The following is a 21,860-nucleotide window of genomic DNA, read 5'->3' as shown; positions in this document are numbered from 1 at the left end:
TATTACGAATTCAAGGTTATTTATATACGTGAAGTGGGTGAGGCTGAAAGGACATTTATAACCTTAACTCTACAGCGAGGTGAGGAAGAAGTTGAGGAAAGAGAAGGAAAAAGAGGGATGAGGGAATGAACTGGGAGAAAAGGCGGTCAGAGAAGGAAAAGAGGAAAGGGGAAGGAATAAGAGAAATGGGGATAGGGGAGGAAAAAGAGGAAAGGGGAAGGAATAAGGGAAAGGGGGATTGGAGAAGGAAAAAGAGGGATGAGGGGATGAACTGGGAGAAAAGGAGGTCAGAGAAGGAAAAGAGGAAAGGGGAAGGAATAAGAGAAATGGGGATAGGGGAGGAAAAAGAGGAAAGAGGAAGAAGTAAAGGAAAAAGGGATTGGAGAGGGAAAAAGAGGAAAGGGGGTGAACTAAGAGAAAGGGAGGTTAGAGAAGGAAAAGAGGAAAGGGGAAGGAATAAGAGAAATGAGGATAGGGGAGGAAAAAGAGGAAAGGGGAAGGAATAAGGGAAAAACGGATTGGAGAAGGAAAGGAGGAAAAGAGAAGGAAAAAGAGAAAAAAAAAGAAGGATTAGGGGAGGAGAAAGTAGATAGAAAGGAAGGAAAAATGAAACAAGAATCTGGAAGGAGAATTTTATACCTAACTAACATCGACACACACACACACACACACACACACACACACACACCTCAACCCCCTCTCCCAACACACACTCGCTCATATTCAAGCTCACAGCGGCGCAGGGCGAGAGAAAACCTACTTGGCAAACACATAAAGCGAAAGAATATCAGCCCCGCACAAGGAAGGCTCAGCACGTACTCCCACTACCGCCTCACTTTTGCCAACAAGCCGCGGAGAGGAGAGGAGAGTAAGGTGAGAGAGGTACACACAGAAGCCCTTTTTTTAGAACTCGGCGAACTCGGCCCGGCACGTTTCGGCTCTTCTTCCCCCTCCTGCTGTTTCTTAATACCTCAGTGCGGTGCTCAATTGTTCCCCGGTGCTCAGGCCAAGGAATGGGTCAGGGAAGGGAAGGGCAAGGGGGAATAGGGGACGGGAATGAGAGAGGGAAATCGGGGAGGCAGAAAAAAAGGTGATGGAAGCGGAAGGGAGGGTGCGATATTTAAGGCGATGAAAAATGAAAGATAAGGAGAAGATAAGGTCCATAACCACTGAAATCATTAACACTGCAACCCCAACAACTAGTCTACTAAAACTACTGCTATTTTCACTACTACTGCAACTACCACTACTAAAAAAGGAACTCCACTCTACACTAACAGTTCCTCTTTTCTTCTTTCTCCCCCTCTTCTTCGTTTTCTCCTTGCTTTCATTATTTTCTTTCTTTTCTACTATTTCTTAATTTTCTTCTTTCGATATTTTTCTTCTTTTCCTCTTCTTATTCCTTATCTTTATTTATCTTTTCCCATCTTTCTCTTTCTTTTTCTTCTACTCTTGGTTCTCCTTTAAAATCTTTCATTCTCTTCCTCTTCTCCATCATCATCTTCTCCTCCTCCTCCTCCTCCTCCTCTTAATCTCCCTCCGCAGCTAAATTACACAACGTTCATCTCTGTTTATTTGGCGAGAAAGCTAAGGGCGGGAAACATCTGACGTGTGTGTGTGTGTGTGTGTGTGTGTGTGTGTGTGTGTGTGTGTGTGTGTGTGATGAACGTGGTGTTGTGAATCTGATAATGGAGTGGGGAAAGTGAGTGGAGGGAGAGGAGGAGGAGGAGGAGGAGGAGGAGGAGGAGGATTAAAAGTGGATGAAGGGGAATAAGAAGAGGAAAGAAGAGTAGTAGAAGAAGCGAAAGACGAGAGAGAGAGAGAGAGAGAGAGAGAGAGAGAGAGAGAGAGAGAGAGAGAGAGAGAGAGAGAGAGAGAGAGAGAGAGAGAGAGAGAGAGAGAGAGAGAGAGAGAGAGAGAGAGAGAGAGAGAGAGAGCAGATAACAGAGGTGGAGTTGAGGGAAGGAGAAAGGAGAGGAAGAACGAGGAGGAGGAGGAGGAGGAGGAGGAGAAGTACTAAAAGAGTGAGAGAAGAGAAGGTTACAGAGGACCAAGTGAAAGATTCGGGAAAGAGAAAAAAAAAAAGAAGGAAAGGAGGAAGAGAGGAAAAGAGAAGTGGGGTTAGGAAAGGATAAAAAACGAAGCAAAGGAAGAAGAAAAATGAAAGCGAAAGAAGAGAGGAAAAGGAGAAGTCAGGAAAGGAGAAAGTTGAAGTGAGGGAAGAGGAGAGAGGAAGGAAGGAGGAATATGAGAAAAAAGGGGGTTAGAGAAGGAGAGAAAGTGAAGGTAAAGAAAGAAGAAAAAAGAGGAAAGCGAATGAAGAGATGAAAAGGAGGGAGAGTTAGGAAAGAAAAAAGTTAGGGTAAGGAAAGAGGAAAGAGGAAGGAATAAGAGGAAAATGGGGGTTAGAGAAGGAGAAAGTGAAGGTTAAGAAAGAAGAAGAAAGAGGAAAGAAAGGAGAAAACAGACATAAGGAAAGGAGAAAGATGAAAGTGGAGGGAGTAACAGAAAATAGGAGTTAAGAGAAGAGAAAATGTAAGCGAAAACAGTGGAAAAGAAAACAGAAATGGTATGTGGAGGAAAAATACGAAAGGAGGAGGAAAGAAAGGTGAGCCCAGAGATGCTACAGGTGTGCGGAAGAGGAAATTACAGGTGAGGAAGAGTAGATGAGAGACGTAGGGCAAGGGAGAGGAAGAGGGTGTGATTAACGTAAGAGTGAGGTGAGACAGGTGTGCGGAAGAGGAAATTACAGGTGAGAAAGAGTAGATGAGAGACGTAGGGCAAGGGAGACGAAGAGGGCGTGATGAAAGTAAAAGTGAGGTGTGACAGGCGTGATGGGGAAGAGGGTGTGGAAGGGGAGGGAGGGTGTGGAAGAGGTGTGTGAAGGGCGCCTGTTCCCTCCCTCCCTGTGTCTCGCTGAAGAAGAACAAGGAGAACAAGCGGTAAAGCAGAATGAAGAACAAGAACAGGAGCTAGAAGGCAAAAATAATAAATAACAGGTAAAACAACAAAAAATGACAACGAGGCAAGAGAAGAAGAGGAAGATGGACACGAACAAAAAGGATGAGAACAAGAAGAACAAGAAAAAGAGCAAGACCAAAAAAAAAAACGAGAAAAACAAGAACAACAGCAGCAACAACAACAACAACAACAACAACATCGAGAAAAACAAAAGGAAGGGAAAACGAGGGAGAGGATTCAAGTTATTAACGAAGGAGGGAATAACGAGAAAGTGAAGAAAGAGAGAGAAAAAAAGACAGACCAAGAAAACAAGAACAAGACAACAACAACAACAACAACAACGAGATTTCACGGGAGGGAGAAACAAAAGGAAGGGAAAACGAGAGAGATCATTCAAGTTATTAACGAAGGAGGGAATAACGAGAAAGTGAAAAAAGGGAGAGAGAAAAAAAAACAGGTAGACACTCAAAAGAAAGAAGCAGAAATGGGAAGAAAAAAAAAGACATATACCAGAGGATGATTAGGAGAGGAAATGGACCAAGAAAAAAATAAAAGAATTAGAATGTAAAAAACTATATCAGTGAAAATGGAAACCGGCGGAGGAAACAAAGGGAGGGAGAGTGAGAGGGAGAGAGGGAGAGATAAAGGCAATTAGCGGAGGAAAGGAGAGACGGAGGAATTCAAGGAAGGGAAGAAGAAACTGGAGGAATTAACGAAGGAACGCAGATGAAAGGAGGAGGAATTTCATAGTGGTGATAAATGGGAGAAGAAGAAGAAGAAGAACAAGACAAAGACGAAGAAGAAGGCGAAGAACAAGAACAAGAAGAAAGCGAGGACGAAGACAAAGAAGAAGAAGAAAAAGAAAAAAAAGAGCAACAACAACAAGAAAAAAAAGAAAAAGAAGACGAAGAAGAACGGAAAGTAATTATAAAGGAAGAGATGATAAATAACGAGAGAAAAAATATTAATAAGAAATGCGGAAGGATGAAAAATGAAGCAAGGATAAAAGATGATAGAAAGTGACGATGAAGATAAAATAAAAAAATAAACAAGAGAAAAATTAAAAAGAAAAACTGTAAAAAGAGAGAGATAGGGAAAAAGGTGAGGGCTTGCAAAGGAGGTGGAGGAGGAAGAAGAATGAAGGTGAAGGAAAAAGTATAAAGGAGGAAAGAAAAGGTGAATGTTCGGAGAGGAGAGAGGAGAGGAAAAAGATGAAGGAGAAATGGAAAGTAAGGAACAGACAAGAAAATGAAAACGGCGAGACTTGTAATAAATTGGGGAGGAAGGAAGCAATGTCTGAGGAAACACGGAGGAAGAGAAAAAGAGAGAGAATGCAACAGGCGAGGAAAAAATGTTAAAGACGAACAAGGGAAAGGAGAAAGACGTGACGAAGGAAAGAAAATATGACCAAACGCTGAGATGGAAAAGAGGAAAACAAATAAGGAAGAAACAGGAAGAGAGGATAGAAAGAAACACAAAATATCACTCTAGAGGCAAGATCCATGATTAGAAAAAACAGAAACTACGGAAATTAATTAAAAACAAGACGCACTAGATACCAAACACAGACAGACAAACACAGAGACAACCAGACGAAGACACAGGAACAAAAAAGGAAGAAACAAGAGAAGATGGAAATAAAAACAAAATATCACTCTAGAGGCAAGATCCATGATTAGAGAAGATAGTAACTACGAAAATTAACTAAATGTAATGTACTCTATTCAGGGGCAGTAAGTAGCGGGCTTTTTTTAATTTTTTTTTCTTTTTTTTTAACGCCCTTGAACTGTCTCCTTTGCTGTAAAAAAACAAAAACAAGACGCACTAGATACCAAACACAGACAGACGAACACACAGACACCCAAACAACCAGACAGACAAACACAACCACACATACAACGAGCGACAGAAACACAGACAGACAGACACATATATTAACACCTAAACACAGACACAAACAAACGAACTAACAGACAAACAAACAGAGAAACACTCGAACACACAGACACCCAAACAGACAGACAGACAACGCGATAGAGAAACCCAGACACAAGAAAAACATACACAGACGAAGACGAATGAGAAAATATTAATAGCGACAAGCAGATCAGTGAGGAATGAGAGATGGATACAGGTACACAGACAGACAAAGACGGACACAGACACAGCCAAACGGACCCACAAACGAGGAAACACAGACCAAACAACAAACAGAACCAGACGAAAAAATTAACAATACACGAACACAAACAAAGAGACAAACACAGACTTACAAACATAGCCAGTAAACACACAAACACAGACAGACAGACAGACAGACAGACGCAGCGGATGCCAAGAAAGACGCCTCAGGTTACGTCTTTCCCGATCACGACCTCAACACTCACAATGAATCCAATAATGAGACAATTTCCCCTTCACCTCCCCACCTTAGACCCCTGAGGCGAGGATGGGGGGAGGGAGGGAGGGAGGAGGAAAGGGGAAGAGGAGAGAGAGAGAGAGAGAGAGAGAGAGAGAGAGAGAGAGAGAGAGAGAGAGAGAGAGAGAGAGAGAGAGAGAGAGAGAGAGATGATAACCACTCTCTAGGGAGCAACGCCACTTCCGCTTCTCCTCCTCTTCCTTCCCCTCCTCCTCCTCCTCCTCCTCCTCCTCCTCCTCCTCCTCCCTATCCTTCATTATTATCTTTTCCTACTTCGCTTCCTTCTCTTCTTCTTTCCTTTCCTCCTTCCTCCCCTTCCTGTACTTATCCATGCATTTCCTTTCATTTCCCTTCTCTAGAAAGGCGAAGGGTGCGTGGAGACATGATCGAGGTTTATAAATGGATGAAGGGCTTTAATAAGGGGGATATTAAAGGAAAAGGGTGAAGAAGAAGAAGAAGAAGAAGAAGAAGAAGAAGAAGAAGAAGAAGAAGAAGAAGAAGAAGAAGAAGAAGAAGAAGTTGAAGAAGAAGAAGAAGATGAAGAAGAAGAAGAAGAAGAAGAAGAAGAAGAAGAAGAAGAAAAAGAAGTTAGGTGGGGTTAGGTTCACAGGAGCTCCTTTGTACAGACCCACCGACCTCTTACAGATTCCTACGTTCCTATCTTCCTTTTTTCTTTCCCTTCCTCTTTATCCTTCACCTCTTCCATTCTCCTCCAATTTCCTCCAACTCTTCCTCTCATACCTACCCTCTCTCCGTCTCAGGTATCTCCTCGACCTGGTTCTCTCTTACCTCCCTCCTCCTCCTCCTCCTTCTCCTCCTCCTCTTTTTCCTCCCATGTCCTTCTTTCATCCCGACAAACGAGCCTCGGAGTAGTGTAGAATACTAAAACCGCTAACCACATTGTAAATCAGCGGAGGTTTTGTTGCCCGGCGCTGCTATATTCCGGGGCTCCTATTTCTTCTCCTATGCATGTTTACTCGCTCCTACTACTACTACTACTACTACTACTACTACTACTACTACTACTACTACTATTACTGCTGTTATACCACCTCCTTCTTCTACTTCACCATCATCTACTTCTGTTCCCGCTCCTTCTCCTGCTCATCCTCCTCATCCTCATCCTCATCCTTCTTCTTCTCCACGAACATTTCTTCCTTCTCCTCCTCTACCACCTTCTTCGTCTTCTTCTTCTTCTTCTTCTTCTTCTTCTTCTACGTCATTCTACTCTTCCTCCTCCTCCTCCTCCAACACATCCTTCTCTTCCTATACCATCTCCTTCTACTATCACTACTACTATTACTACTACTACTACTACTACTACTACTACTACTACATGTTTTCTCTCAATTCTTTCGTATGCATTTCAGTTTAAAATTTTATCTTTATTCACATCCCTTCCTCCTCCTCCTCCTCCTCCTCCTCCTCCTCTTTATTTTTCTTCCCTGCTGCCCTGTCTTCCTCCTTTCCTTCTTTTTCTTCGTTTCCCGGAAGGCCTTTGGTGGGAGGAAAGACATTAAGGAAACCAAGATAAAAAGAGGGAGAGAAAGGCAAAAGAAAGGAATGGAAAGAGAACGAGATACGACGGAACACAGAGGTGAAAGAGAGGACAAAGAAGAGGCGCATTAGAAGAGGGGAAAAAGACAAGGTAGTGAAGAGAAGGACGGTACAAGAACGAAGACAGGGAGAGAAAGAAGAAGAAGGAGGAGGAAGGAAAAAGACGAGTTGGTTGATACAAATGTGGAGAAAGAGAAAATGAATAAGAAAGAGTATGAAAGAAATGAACAAAAGGGAATAGAAGCGAATGGAAAAAGAGGAACAAAAGGTGAAACAGGAGATGGAAAGAGAGGAAAGGAAAAAGAGGGGGGAGGTAAAGAAGAGAACTAGGAGGAGAAAGACAAAAAAAAAGAATAAGAAAGAATAAGAAAGGAACAAAAACTTGACAAACAAAGTTAGAGAGAGAGAGAGAGAGAGAGAGAGAGAGAGAGAGAGAGAGAGAGAGAGAGAGAGAGAGAGAGAGAGAGAGAGAGAGAGAGAGAGAGAGAGAGAGAGAGAGAGAGAGAGAGAGAGAGAGAGAGAGAGAGAGAGAGAGAGAGAGAGAGAGAGAGAGAGAGAGAGAGAGAGAGAGAGAGAGAGAGAGAGAGAGAGAGAGAGAGAGAGAGAGAGAGAGAGAGAGAGAGAGAGAGAGAGAGAGAGAGAGAGAGAGAGAGAGAGAGAGAGCAAAACAACGCATTTATAAGCTCATTACAAAGTTCCCCTCAACATCCTTCCCGCGGAAAAGCTGGACAACAAAAAAAGAAAAAAAAGAAAATGAGGTTACCCAAAATAGAAACACACACACACACACACACACACACACACACACACACACACACACACACAGGTAGATGTTGAGGTTCACAACTTCTTAAACCGATCCACGATTCTCTTCACTGGCTGACTCCACATCTTCTTAAAAAGGAAGAGGAGGACGAGGAGGAGGAGGAGGAGGAGGAGGAGGACGCGTAGGAGCAGAAGGGAGAAAGGAGGACATGGAGTAGAGAAAGGGAGGAGAATGATGACGAGAAAAACACAAATGGGAGAAGACGAAAAAGAAGAAAAGGAGAAGAAGAATAGAGGAAAATACGCCAAGTTGAAGAGGGATAAAGACGAAGAGAAGGAGAGTAAGAGAAAAAAAACAATAGAAAGTAGAAACAGCATAGTACCAAACGTAGAGGAGAATAAACAGAAACGGCTGAAGGAGGAAGAGGAGAAAGATTAAGAGCAGAAAAAAAACAAATGAAAATCGAAGAAATGCAGAGAAATAAGACCAAAATGAAACAGAGAACAGAGATAAGAAGAGAAGAAGAGGAAAAACAGACTATCAAAGGAAAAGGCGAAAGAAAGCCTGATGATAAAGGAGGAGAAGGAGAAGAAGAAGAGGAAGAGGAAAACCAAACGAAAAAGGAAGAAAAATACAAGAAAGAAGAGAAGGATAAAGAGGAAAAGAGAAGAAAATGAGTACCAGACGAAGAGAAGGAGAAGGAGAAAGGAGGAGAATGAGGAGAAGAAGAAGAGGAAGAGAACAGCCAAACGAAAAAGGAAGAAAAATACAAGAAAGAAGAGAAGGAAAAAGAGGAAAAGAGAAGAAAATGAGTACCAGACGAAGAGAAGGAGAAGGAGAAAGGAGGAGAAGGAGAAGGAGAAGAAGAAGAGGAAGAGGAAAACCAAACGAAAAGAGAAGAAAAATACAAGAAAGAAGAGAAGGAAAAAGAGGAAAAGAGAAAAAAAATTAGTACCAGACGAAGAGAAGAGAGAAAACTTGAAGGAAGATGAGAAAGGAGGAGAAGAAGAAGAAGAGGAAGAGGAAAACCAAACGAAAAAGGAAGAAAAATACAAGAAATAAAAGAAGAGAAAAGAGAAAAAGAGAGAAAAAAAATTAGTACCAGACGAAGAGAAGAGAGGAAACTTGAAGGAAAATGAGAAAGGAGGAGAAGAAGAAGAAGAGGAAGAGGAAAACCAAACGAAAAGAGAAGAAAAATACAAGAAATAAGAGAAGGAAAAAGAGGAAAAGAGAAGAAAATGAGAACCAGACGAAGAGAAGAAAGAAAACTTGAAGGAAAATGAGAAAGAGGAGGAAAAGGAAGAGCAGGACCCCTCCCCCCCCAAAAAAAAAAATAAACAAAGTAAAACAAAGAAGGAAAGAAAAAAAACAGAAGAGAAAAAAAAAGAAACAGACGAAGAGGAGAAAGAAAGCCTGCGGAGAAGGAGAAAGTGGAGGAGAGGGAGGAAGAGGAGGAGGAGGAGGAGGAGGAGGAGGAGGAGGAGGAAGAGGAAGAAGAGGAGGAGGAGGAACAGGAAAACTAAAGGAAAGACGAGGAAAAGCACAAAAAATAAAAATAAAATATAAACAATGAAACAAAGGAAGAGGATCGAGGAGGAGGAAGAGGAGGAGGAAGAGGAGGAGGAGGAAGAAGAAAAGGAGGAATAGAAGAGCACAATGAAACAGAAGATAAGGAGAAGGAAGAGGAGGAGGAGGAAGAGAGGAGAGGGGACGCCTATACCCTCTCGGAGTGTCTGGGAGGAATTTTGAAAGGTCCCAGTTTTGGGTCCGCCATCAAGAGGAGGAAGAGGAGGAGGAGAAATAGGAGGAAGAGGAGGAGGTAAATGAGGAAGGAGAGGAATGAGAAGAGGAGGGAGAGAAGGATCAAGAAGAGGAGGAAGAGGAGGACGAAGAGGAGAGAAAGGATTCGCTAAAAGAGGAAGAAGAGGATCAAGAAAAAGAGGAAGAGGAGGAGATGAAAGAGGAAGGAGAGGTTCAAGAAGCGGAAGAAGAGGAGGAACTGAGAGAGGAGGGAAAGGAAGATCAACAAGAGGAGAAGAGGAGCTGCAAGAGGAGGGAGAGGAGAATCAAGAGGAAGATGACTAGTGGAAGAGGAGGAAGAGATATCACAAGGGTCAGAGAGGAGGAAAGAAGGAAAGAAGAAGTACAGAGAATGAAGGAAAAAGGTAGATAGGCATGAATGGATGTAGAAATGAAAAAGAAATACAAGAAAGAGGAGAAGGAGGAGGTGAAGGAGAAAAAGACGAAGGAGAAACTGCTTAGGAGAGAAAGGAAGAGGAGGAAGAAGGAAGGAGGAAGGGGAAGGAGGAGGAAGAAGAGAGATAAGAAGGGTTAGTAAAGGAAAAAACATAAAAGAGAGAGAGAGAGAGAGAGAGAGAGAGAGAGAGAGAGAGAGAGAGAGAGAGAGAGAGAGAGAGAGAGAGAGAGAGAGAGAGAGAGAGAGAGAGAGAGAGAGAGAGAGAGAGAGAGAGAGAGAGAGAGAGAGAGAGAGAGAGACAGAGAGAGAGAGAGAGAGAGAGAGAGAGAGAAAAGTGGGTCATGTCCTCTCGTAAATTTTTCGTCAACAAAACAACTTTTCAGACGCTCCCGCCGCGACATTCTAAGCCTTAGTGCAATAAATTCTGCGTTTCTAGTGTGAAGGAAAGACTGCGAATATATATGTCTCTCTCTCTCCCTCTCTCCCTCTCCCTCTCTCTCTCTCCATATCTGTCAACCTCTATGTATGTGTTTGTTTCCCCATCTGTCAGCCCATCTGTCTGTCTGTCTGGTAATGTTTCTACCCGTCTGCTCGTCTCTCTGTCCTTCCTTTCCCGGGGTTCCGATGCGTAGAGGGAAAGTGAATACGCAACACAACTTATTCAGACAAATCACCGCTCTCACTGCGCCATTTGTCTCTTTTTCACGTCAAACGCTTTCCTTACGTTGGTCTCTCTCCCTCCCTCTCTCTCTCTCTCTCCTAGGACCACAGCTACTCAATGAAACCACTACCTCAATCTCTCTCCCTGTTTCCATCTCCTTCCTTCCGCTATGTCCCTTCATCCTCTCCGAGCATCTCAACGACTCGATAACAGTTCTTACTTCCATCTGCTGTCTTATACCTCCTCCTCCTCCTCCTCCTCCTCCTCCTCCTCCTCCTCCTCTCACAGTATCCTAATTTACGTACACAATACAACCGATCTCTCTCCTTGATTATCCCTTCTACTTTTTGTCTCTATGTCTCTTCTTTGTTTCGCAGTATCTCATCCTCTCCACAAAACTTTTATATCCCTCTTCCTATTTTCTATCTTATTCCTACACCCTTTCCTCCACTCCCACGACGCCATCTATCACTGTTTCCATTTTCCACCGACGCCTTTTACTCCACTTCCACCATCCCATCCACTCAATAAACACGCTTTCTCCTTGTTTTCATCTTTGTCTTCTCCCCTTACGCCCTATCCACCTCTCTCAGTACACTATCCACTCAACAATCTATTCTGTCACTGTTATATCTTCTACTTTACTTCTACTCTCCATCCTCCATTCCTAGCACCGAATCTACTCAATAAAACAGTGCTATCCTTTATTTCCGTCTTCTTCCTTATTCCCTTTCATCCCTTCCTTCCTCTCTCAGCACCATATCTAATAAAGTTCTCTCCCTAATTCCATCTACCTTATACCTCTACGCCCCTTTCTCCTCCTCTTCCAGCATCCACTCAATAAAACCCCTCTCTCCTTCTTTTTATACTTTGCCTTTTGCCTCTAAGTCCCTTCCTCCTCTCCCATCGCCTTATGTAAAAAAAAGAACTATTCCATTTATGTTTTTATTTCCTTCCTCTCTCAGCATCCAATCTACTCAATAAAACCGTTTGATTCCTGTTTCCATCCTCTGTTTTCTTCCTATGTCCCACTCCGTTTATCTTTTCCTATATGTTACAACGTTCCAATGTGCTCTGACCGTTTCTTGCGTCTTTCTAAATTACATCAGTTTTTCTATTTATTTTCTATTGTCTTTATATCTATCTAAAATACGTATATGTTTAATTTCTTTGTGCTATCCTTCCCTCTCTCTCTCTTCTCTTCATGTTCCTGCTTCCTCTTAACCCTCTAAACTTCCTTCTCCCTGCTTATGTTTGCTCTCCTTCCTCTTTTCTTCGTCTGCCTAGGCCTACAATTCCACTGTTATTTGATTATTCTATTCTTCCGCCTTCCTCTGTCTCCCTTCCTCTCAGCTTCTGGTCTCGTTCTGTCCCTGAAATCCTACTTCCTAACTTTCCTTAACTGGTCTTCCTGCTCTGTCTCCTTCTCTATCTATCCCTCCGCATCCTCCCTCCTCTCCTTCACCTGTTTTGTCTCTCTTTTCTCGTCTGGTTCGCTAACACGTTCTATCTCTTCCTTGCCCTCCTCTCCCTCCTTCCCAGCGCCTTGCCGTGGTCTCATTTCTGCTTGATCTCCTTTATCCTTTTATGTTCTCTCCCTTCTCTTCTTCTGTTCCTATCGTACCTCCATTTTCCTCGTCTGGTTCCCCAACACTATGTCTTCTCTCCTTCTTTCCCTTCCCTTTCTCCTTCATTCTTTTTCTCCTCTATTCCTCTACATCCTCCTCCTTCTCTAATTCTCGTTTTGTCTCTCTTCCTCGTCTGCTTCACCAAGACTTTCTATATCGTTTGTGCTCTTCTCTCCTTCCTTCCCTTACCCTTGCCTTCTCTTCCTCTCTCCCTCCTTCCCTTTCCCTTGCCTTCTCTTACCCTCTCCCTCCTTCCCTTACCCTTGCCTTCTCTTCCCCTCTCTCCCTCCCTTACCCTTGCCTTCTTTTCATCTCTCTCTCCTTCCCTCGTCTGGCCCACCGGCACTCCTCCTCCTCCTCCTCCTCGTCCTCGTCCTCCTTGAATTGGCCCTGTATTGTATTCCCCTCGTCTCTCCCCGCCGTTCCCACCCAGCTCACCCGAATCACTCCACTCAATCTCCCTCCCCACCCAACAACCAACTCGCTCCCCTCGTTCTGTCTTGGCTTCTTTCTGAGGTCCATTCGGTGCTGGTTTTCTTGCTATTGTGTTTTCGTTTCATATTCCACTCACTGTTTGTCTTTATATTTGTGTTTGTTGTCTTGCTGTGTGTTTGCCCGTCCGTCCGTCTGTCTGTCTGTCTGTAGGTATGTTGTCTTTTTTTCTGTCTAGGAGGTACTGAGCCTTATTACCGTACAAGAAAGAAGATAGTTATTGAAAATACGGCACGTAATATTCATGGAAGATTTATGGAAGAGGAGAAAGGAGGAAAAAAAAAGAAAAACTGAAAAAAACTTGTGCAAGATTTATTGAGGATGAGAAAAGAGGAGGAGAAGAAGAAGGGGAAGAAAGGATAATGTAGAAGATAAAGAAACAAATTTACAATCGTTTTTAAATACAACATCCAACCTTTCATCACAAACTATCGTACCCACCCTTCACTATCGTACACGGGCTACCCAACACGCCCCTCACTAACCCTCTCCCCCTCTCCCTCTCCCCCAGGCGGTGTCGAAGGAGCTGCACGACACGGAGGTGGAGGTGGAGATCCTTAAGACGAAGGAGCAGGAGGGTCACGTGCAGTTCCTCATCACGGAGAAGGACTCACACACGACCCATCACATCAGCGAGACGAGCCACGACCTCGAGGCGGAAACGGGTGAGGGGCAGCGTTGGCAAATTATCGTACACATCGCATTGCATTTTCGAAGTTTCTGACCAAAAACGAATGCAAAAACAAACAAACAAACATCAATAAATAGGAGTTTTAACGCTAACTTCAATTTTCTATCGTTATTTGTGTAGGTACGAGAGTTTGTGGCTTAAAAGTAATATAGACGATGTGGTGAATACGATAATCTGGCTACGCTGATGAGGGGGGGAGAAGAGGAGGAAGAGGAGGAGGAGGAGGAGGAGGAGGAGGAGGAGGAGGAGGAGGAGGAGGAGAGGATAAGACAGTATAAGTCGGCTATAGGGAAAGAAAGGGAAGGAAGGAAGGAAGGCGAGGGAAGAAAGAAAGGATAGAGGAGGAGGAGGAGGAGGAGGAGGAGGAGGAAGAGGAGGAAAATAAAGAGGAGTATATGGAAGGGAAGAAGAACAAGAACAAGAACAATAACAAGGAGACTAAAATAAAAAAGCAAGCATGAATAAATGAGGAAGTGGAGGAGGAGGAGAGGAGGAGGGGGAGGAAGAAGAAATGGAACAAGGATAAAGAGAGGAAGAGGAAACAAGTAGAAAAAATAGTAAGCAGAGGAGAAGGAGCAGGAAGAAGAATACTAGAAGAAAGAAAAAGAAGAAAAAGACGAAAAAGAAAACATGAGAAAAATGAAGCTAATGAAAAATAGAGAAGTTAAAATAAAGCCAAGCGGAGGAGGAGGAAGAGGGGACATAAGGTTAAGAGAAGAAGGAAAATGAGGAGGATTAAGAGGAGGAGTAAGTGGTGAAAGGTGTTAACATCAGGAGGCTGAGGCTGAAGAGGTCTGGGGAGATGAAGGTGAAGGAGAAAGACGAGAGGGAAAGAGAAATGGGACGAGGCAAGGAGGAATGTGAAATGGATCTGTGAAAAAGGGGGAAGGTAGATGAGGGGAGAGAAGGATTAAATTAAGGATACATTTGGTAGATTTATGGAAGATGAGAAAGGAGAAGGAGGAGGAAACAAACGAACAAAAATACAAGAACAGAAACAAAATGAGAATGAAAAGAAGAACAAGAACAAAAAGAAGAAAAGGGGAAAAAGGAAAGAGAATGGAATTGAAGATTTAATGAACATGGGAAGCGAGAAGGAAAAACGAGAAGAGGAGGAAGGAAAATTAAGATGACAAAACAAGAAAAAAGAAAAATAACAAAGAAAATGGAAAACGAGAAAAAGATGAAGGAGGAAGAAGAAAGAGGAAGAAGAAAGGGATTAAGAACTAACAAGAGAAACGCAAGTATAGCAAAAGACAAAAAAAAAGAAGAAAAAAATACGAAATCAACCTAGCAAAGAAAACGGGATGAGTGGAAGTAGGACAATAAAAAGGAAAACCACGGAAAGGGGAAACAGATCTATTTTTTTATTTTTTTATTGAAAACGAAAAAGATAATGACGTAAGAGTTGTGAAGGACGGAAGAAACGAGGAGGAGAAAGACGAAACATTTGAAACATTTGAAACATTTATTAATAGCCTATTAGGTACAGTTACATAATATGTTGTATGTATTGTTAGAGGCCAGCCTTTATATAAGCATAAGCTTTTCAGGCAATTAAGAGAAGGAGTAAGTGGTGAAAGGTGTTAACATCAGGAGGCTGAGGAGGAGGAAGGAGGGAAATGTATATGGAAGGGAAGCAAAAGGAGGAAATAAGAGAGGGAAATATGGAGGAAGTGACATAAAAGGATGGAAAGAGAAAAGGGATTGAGAAGGGAGAGGGGAAAAGGAGGAGGTGAGAGAAGGATACAAGCAACAAAAAAAGATTGAAAAAAGGAAATAACAAGAAGAGGATTAGAAGGGGAGGGAAGGAAGAGAAAATAAAAGAAATAACGATGCGAAGGAGAGAACAAAAGAAGAAGGGGAACAAGAAACTGGAACACAAACACAAAAGAAAGATGGAGAGAAAAAGGAGAAGGAGGAGGAAGAGAAAAGGAAGAAGGAGAAGAAGAAAGAGAACTAATACCAGGGACGAAAAAATAAATAAAAAATAAAATAAACCAATTAGAATTTAAGTGGAGAAAAATAGACACAGCAGAATGAGGAAAAAATGATAAAAGATGAGAAAGGAAAAGTTGAAAATAATGAGGAAAAAATGCAGGGAAAAATAATGAGGAATAATGATAAAGAATGACGATGCAGCTTAATTGAAACAGGAGAAGAGAGAGGAAAAAGAATGGAGGAGGAGGAGGAGGAGGAGGAGGAGGAAGAGGAGGAAAATAAAGAGGAGGAGGATATGGAAAGAAAGAAAACAAGAGTAAAAACAATAACAAGACCAACAAAATGAAGAAAAAGGATATGAAGAAAAAAAGGAAGAAAAGAAGAAAGAGAAGATGAAGGAGGAGGAGGAGGACGAGGAGGAAAATAAAGAGGAGGAGGATGTGGAAGGAAAGAAAACAAGAGTAAAAACAATAACAAGACCAACAAAATGAAGAAAAATGATATGAAGAAAAAAAAGGAAGAAAAGAAGAAAGAGAAGATGAAGGAGGAGGAGGAGGAAGAGGAGGAAAATAAAGAGGAGGAGGAAGTGGAAGGAAAGAAAACAAGAGTAAAAACACTAACAAGACCAACAAATTGAAGAAAAGGAATATGAAGAAAAAAACAGAGGATACAAAGGAAGAAAAGAAGAAGAAAGAGAAGTTAAAGAAATAGAAAATCGAATAAGAAAAAGATAAGGAGAAGCAGGAAGTGAAGAACCAAAGGAGGAAAATGAGGAAAAAGGAGAAGGAAGAGGAGGAGGAAAGGAGAAAAGGAGCAGAGAGGAAAATTAGACAGTAAGGTCAGTGAAGGGAAGGAAGGGATTTGAAAAGCCGATCCGAGTTAGCTCAGAGGGCAGCGAGGAGGAAAAAATGGAGGGAAAATGAAAATGAGGGAGAGGTAGGAAGGGAAGTAGAGGAGGAGGAGGAGGAAGACGACGAAGAGGAGACGGATATGAAAACGGGAAAAAGGAAAGGGAATAGGAGAAGAAAAGTAGGAAGAGAAGACGAGGAGGAGGAGGAGGAGGAGGAAAAAATAAAACAAGCGTAAGGAGAGGAAGAGGAAACCAGAGGAAAACAAAACAGAACAGAGGAGGAGGAGAAAGATGGATAACTGGAAGAGGAGGAGGAATAGGAGGAGGAAAAAAGGAAAAGGAAGGAGAGGGATATTTTTAAAGACAAAGAACCAAGCTTAGAGTGTTCTTAGACTGAATAAAGAAAAAGTAGAATGATGTAGAGGCAAAAATAGTTGAGAGAGAGAGAGAGAGAGAGAGAGAGAGAGAGAGAGAGAGAGAGAGAGAGAGAGAGAGAGAGAGAGAGAGAGAGAGAGAGAGAGAGAGAAAGTAAGAGGAACTTATATAGAGGATGTCCTGCCTTCTCTCTCTCTCTCTCTCCCTCCCTCTCCCCACCTCTCCTCTCCCTTCCTCCCCTTACCTCCTTTTACCTCCCTTTTCCTTCCCTTATCTCTCCCATCCTTCCCCATTCTCCCCTTCCTCCTCCTTGCCACCATCCTCTCCTTCTTTCTCTCTTATAAAACTACCTCCCCTACTCTCTCTTCTTCCCTTTCTCTACACCCCCACTAACCAATCAACCCTTTCATACCCTTCAACCTCATTCACCCCCTTCATCTCTTTCCCTTTCTCTCTCTCCCTCTCTCTCTCCTCCATCCCTCTCTACATACCCACTAACCATTGATCTCTAAAACCCCTTCATCCTCTCTCTCCCTTTCACCCCCCACCCTCCTCTTCACCCCTATTCATCTCTCCCCCTCCCGCCCTTACAGAGTCCAAGATCAGCCCCAAGACGTTCTGCCAGGTCTGTCCCTTCCACCTCATGTTCGACCGGGACCTCCACGTGCACCAGGCGGGGGATTCCATCTGTCGCGTCCTGCCCTCCGTCACCTACCCCGACGCTGCCCTCGACAAGCTCTTCCAAGTGGTGAGTGTGTGGACGAAGGAGGAGGAAAGTTGGAAAGTTTTGTTTAGTCGGCGCAACATCTGTGGTCATATGCCGGAGAGAGACAAGAGGGGAAGGAATTATAGGAAAAGTTGGAAAGTTTTGTTTAGTCGGCGCAACATCTGTGGTCATATGCCGGAGAGAGACAAGAGGGGAAGGAATTATAGGAAAAGTTGGAAAGTTTTGTTTAGTCGGCGCAACATCTGTGGTCATATGCCGGAGAGAGACAGGAGGGGAAGGAATTATAGGAGAAGAGAACAGATCCAAGGAGGCAGGACACAACCCCCGATTAATACCTGGTACCCATTCACTGCTGAGTAGACAGGGGCGTAGGGTGTCGGAAAAGCTGCCCAATTTTTTCCACTCCGCCCGGGAATCGAACCCGAAGGAGGAGGAGGAGGAGGAGGAGGAGGAGGAGGAGAAATAATAGCAGTAGCAGTAGTGGTAATGGGGAGAAAAAAAGAAAAAAAACAAGAAGAGGAGAAAGAGATGGAGAAGGAAGAGGAAGCAGAGGAGGACGAATAGTAGTAGTAGTAGTAGTAGTAGTAGTAGTAGTAGTAGTAGTCGTGTGAAAAGAAACAAGAGAAAGATATGGAGGAGGAGGAGCAGAAGGAGGAGGAGGGGAAGAATCAGAGGAAGCAGGAGATAAAGAAGGAGGAGGAGGAAGCTGGAACGAGGTCACAGAGCAAAAAAAAAAGTGGAGCGGAAAGCGTCCACTAAAACGAAGGAAAATAAAGTTAGAAAGAAATCGAAGTGGAAACACAAAAGGAAAAACCATAAGAAAGTAAACAGGAAAAGGGGGTATACCCTTGAGAGAGAGAGAGAGAGAGAGAGAGAGAGAGAGAGAGAGAGAGAGAGAGAGAGAGAGAGAGAGAGAGAGAGAGAGAGAGAGAGAGAGAGAGAGAGAGAGAGAGAGATTATACAAGAACAAGTTAATCTGGTCATGTCATAATCTAGTACAACAGCTCTCGACATCACAGTCTAGTTTGCTGGACAGACTAAGTAATGAAGAGTTAATCTACGTCGAGGAAGGGAAGGGAAGGGAAGGGAAGGGAAGGGATGGGAAAGAAAATATACGCAGGGAAAGGAACTGGAAGGCCTGGGAAAAGACAGGAGATGAAGGAAAGGATATGAAGGGAAAGGAAGGAAAGGGAAGGGAAGGGATGGGAAGGAAAGGGAAGGGAAGAGAAAGGAAAGGAAAGAAAGGGAAGGGAAGGGAAGGGAAGGTGAAGGAAGGGAAGGTAAAGGAAGGGAAGAGAAAGGAAAGGGAAGGGAAGGGAAGGGATGGGAAGGTGAAGTAAAGGAAGGTGAAGGAAAGGAAGGTGAAGGAAAGGAAGGTGAAGGAAGGGAAAGTGAAGGAAGGGAAGGTGAAGGAAGGGAAGGTAAAGGAAGGGAAGGGAAGGGTAGGGAGAGGAGGGAAAGAAAATAGAAGAGAAAGGACGGGAATGAAAGGAAAGGAACAGGAAAAAAAATAAAACGGAAAAAGGACAGGAAAGTAAGAAAGGAAAAAATCGGAAGACAAAGGGAAAATAAACAAAACCAAAGGAAAAAGAGAAATGAAAAGAACAGAGAAGGAAAGAGAATAGAATAGTCTGGCCTCTCGCTCCCTCCCATCCACCTCCACCTCTCCCGCCGGCCTATAACAAGACAGCCAGGTGGGAAAAACGAGGTCGACGATTGTGTATTGAAAAGAACATCCGCGGGTAGAATTTTTCACTAACGCTGAGACGAAGGAGGAGGACGAGGAGGGGGAGGAAACATAGAAACATGGACGAGCAGGCAGCAGAAAGCCTGTTGGTCCATTGCGAGGCTGCCTGCTTTCAGTGATTTAGTCAGTCCGTCAGCCACAGGAGTGACCTGCGGAAGTATTAAAACACCAATGTTCACACTCGAGCTTACGTTCAGTTCACTCTCGACGCAGCAAAGTGACGGTCAATGCGATTATCAAAAGAGTTGATTGTTTCCACACTAACCACTCCTGCAGGAAGGCTGTTCCAGTAGCGGACGACTCTACATGTTCAAAAAATAGCTCCTGCCGATATCCGTACTGCATGGCTTCGCTTGGATTGTTTTACCGTTGTTTCTTGTTCTCGGGTTAGGTTGTAGCGTGAAGAGTTTTGGGTGATCAACTTGCATCATGTCTCCCCACAATCGTCTCTTTTCCAACGTGAAGAAGTTGAGTCGCTTGAGTCGTTCTTCGTAAGATCGCATCCTCAATGATGGTATCATTTTCGTAGCGAGTCGCTATACTCTCTCGAGTAATTCAATATCTTTCTTGTAATTAGGAGACCAAAATTGCACGGCGTATTCCAGGTGGGGCCTTACCAGCGAATTATACAAGGATAACACAACTCCCGGCGTCTTGCATTCGAAGTTCCTCGCTATGAACCTGAGCATAGTGTTGGCTTTATTGCAGGAGAACTTGCAGTGTTTTGTTTGGGGAGAAGGAACGGGTAGAGAGGGAAGGAGAAAAGGGTAGAGGGGAAAGGAGGAAAAAGAGAAAAGGAGGAAAGGGCAGAGGGGGAAGGAGGGAAGGTAGTGAGTGGTGAGTGTGTGCCCGGAGGAGGAGGAGGCGGAGGAGGAGGAGGAGGAGGAGGAGGGGACAAGAGGAAATTAAAGTGATAAATATAAGATGAAATGCGAAAGTTTGTGTAAAATATTTGTCGGTTCACACACACACACACACGCACACACACACACACACACACACACACACACACACACACCTCTCTCTCTCTCTCTCTCTCTCTCTCTCTCTCAGGTGCGTAAAAACATTTCTTCCGCGAGCTCGATAAAGTTAGCAAAGTTATTCATAGAAGAAGATAAACTATTCCACCTTGGGAATCAAACTGGAGGGGTGGAGGAGGAGGAGGAGGACGAGGAGGAGGAGGAGGAGGAGGAAGGAGGGAGAGTGTATTGGAGGGAAGTAAGAGGAGGAAGGGAGAGAGGGAAAAATGGAGGGAGATAAAAAGGATGGAGAGAAAAAGGACTAAGGAGGGAGAGACGAAGGAATGAGGAGATGAGAGAAAACTGGAGGAGGTGGAGGAAAGATGGAGACATGTATGGGAGGAAAGACTAAGGGAGAGGGAGGGGGAAAGGAATGGAGGAGGAGGAAGGAGGGAGACGTGTAAGGGAGGAAAGACGTATGGAGGGAGAGATGGAGGAAAGGAAGAAGGGAGAGAAAAAACTGGAGATGGAGGAAGGAGGAGAAGTATATGGGTGGAAAGACTTAGGGAGGGAGAGGTGGAGGAAAGGAGGAATGGAGAGAAAAAAGGGAGAGAGCGAGGAGGCGACATTGACAAATCTTTCTCGCACTTTCCTCCTTCCCTCCCTTCCTCCTTCCCTCCCTCCCTCCCTCTCTCTCTCTCCTTTCTCTCCTTCCATTCCCTTCCCTTCCCTTCATTACTTCCTTCCTTTCGCCTCTCGGTCTGTCTGTCTGTCTGTCTGTATGTATGTATGTATGTGTTGTGTGTATGTATGTATGTATGTGTGTATGTATGTATTCTTGACGTTTCCTCACAGTTTCCTTTTTTCTTCCTTTTTTTTTTGAGTGAATAAAGAAAAAACTAAGTGAAAAATCGTTCCCCCGTATTTTTTTTTATTATCTATATATTTTTTTTCTTCTCTACATGTCAACGTGGGATGGATTCTAATTAAACTATTTTTCTCCTTTAATTCTTCACCTACAAACACACCTAAACACACTATCCTAACTCTTTACTTTTGTCTGTTGTGGGAGCGGTGAGTAGCGGGCCTTTTTTCTACTCCTTTTGTTGCCCTTGAACCGTCTCCAAATACCCACAAAGGCCAAAAACGTATCCACAATTTTTCTTGGTAGATTCACCTAGTGCGCCCCTCACACACAAACATCTTTCTAATTCTTACTCAATTTTCCCCCATTTCTAATCAAGCTAGGAGGCTCAGATTTTAACACAACAAACACCAACTATTCTCCTCTCCACACACGCAAACGGCATTCTCCTAAACCCATCCAAACACCCACAAAGGCCAAAAACGTATCCTTAATTTTTCTTGGCAGATTCACCCAGTCCACCGCTCACACACAAACATCTCTCTAATTCTTACACAATTTTCCCCCATTTCTAATCACGCTAGGAGGTTCAGATTTTAACACAACAAACACCAGCTATTGTCCTTTCCACACACGGAACGGCATCCTCCAGACCCCATCCAAACATGTACAAACACCAAAAAAAGTATCCATATCACTTGTTTAGACGGATTTCACTTTTACGACTTCACCTAAATTAACTTTCTTCTACCTCGCTTCACAGATAAAAAAAAATCGATATGTCCTACACGTTTTCTTTGCTTTTTTTATTTTTTTATTTTGTCACGCGGCCAATACCAATAATGAAAAAAAATATATGAACAAAAAACACGACCTTGGTAAAAAATAGGAAGATTACAAAAAGTCAGACAATTTATGCTAAGTGACGAGAGAGAGAGAGAGAGAGAGAGAGAGAGAGAGAGAGAGAGAGAGAGAGAGAGAGAGAGAGAGAGAGAGAGAGAGAGAGAGAGAGAGAAGAGAGAGA

General features: G+C 43.3%; 2 protein-coding genes across 3 annotated transcripts in view; one reads left to right on the top strand and one right to left on the bottom strand.

The window, feature by feature from the left end:
• The window catches only part of LOC126987605 (guanylate cyclase soluble subunit beta-1-like), an 80,516-nt gene that overhangs the window by 40,379 nt on the left and 18,277 nt on the right, over window positions 1-21,860 (top strand). For both annotated transcript variants that reach the window (XM_050844726.1, XM_050844725.1), the window contains 2 exons: window positions 13,193-13,346; window positions 17,132-17,286. In XM_050844726.1, coding sequence (XP_050700683.1) covers window positions 13,193-13,346; window positions 17,132-17,286 — 309 coding nt within the window. The remainder of the gene's footprint in view (window positions 1-13,192; window positions 13,347-17,131; window positions 17,287-21,860) is intronic.
• The window catches only part of LOC126987604 (head-specific guanylate cyclase-like), a 376,569-nt gene that overhangs the window by 337,454 nt on the left and 17,255 nt on the right, over window positions 1-21,860 (bottom strand). The gene's annotated exons all lie outside the window — the stretch shown is intronic.

This window comes from Eriocheir sinensis, chromosome 65 (assembly GCF_024679095.1).
Source record: "Eriocheir sinensis breed Jianghai 21 chromosome 65, ASM2467909v1, whole genome shotgun sequence".
Lineage (NCBI taxonomy): Eukaryota > Metazoa > Arthropoda > Malacostraca > Decapoda > Varunidae > Eriocheir > Eriocheir sinensis.
The sequence above is the reverse complement of the archived record's forward strand: the minus strand, read 5'-3'. Positions and strand labels throughout refer to the sequence as shown.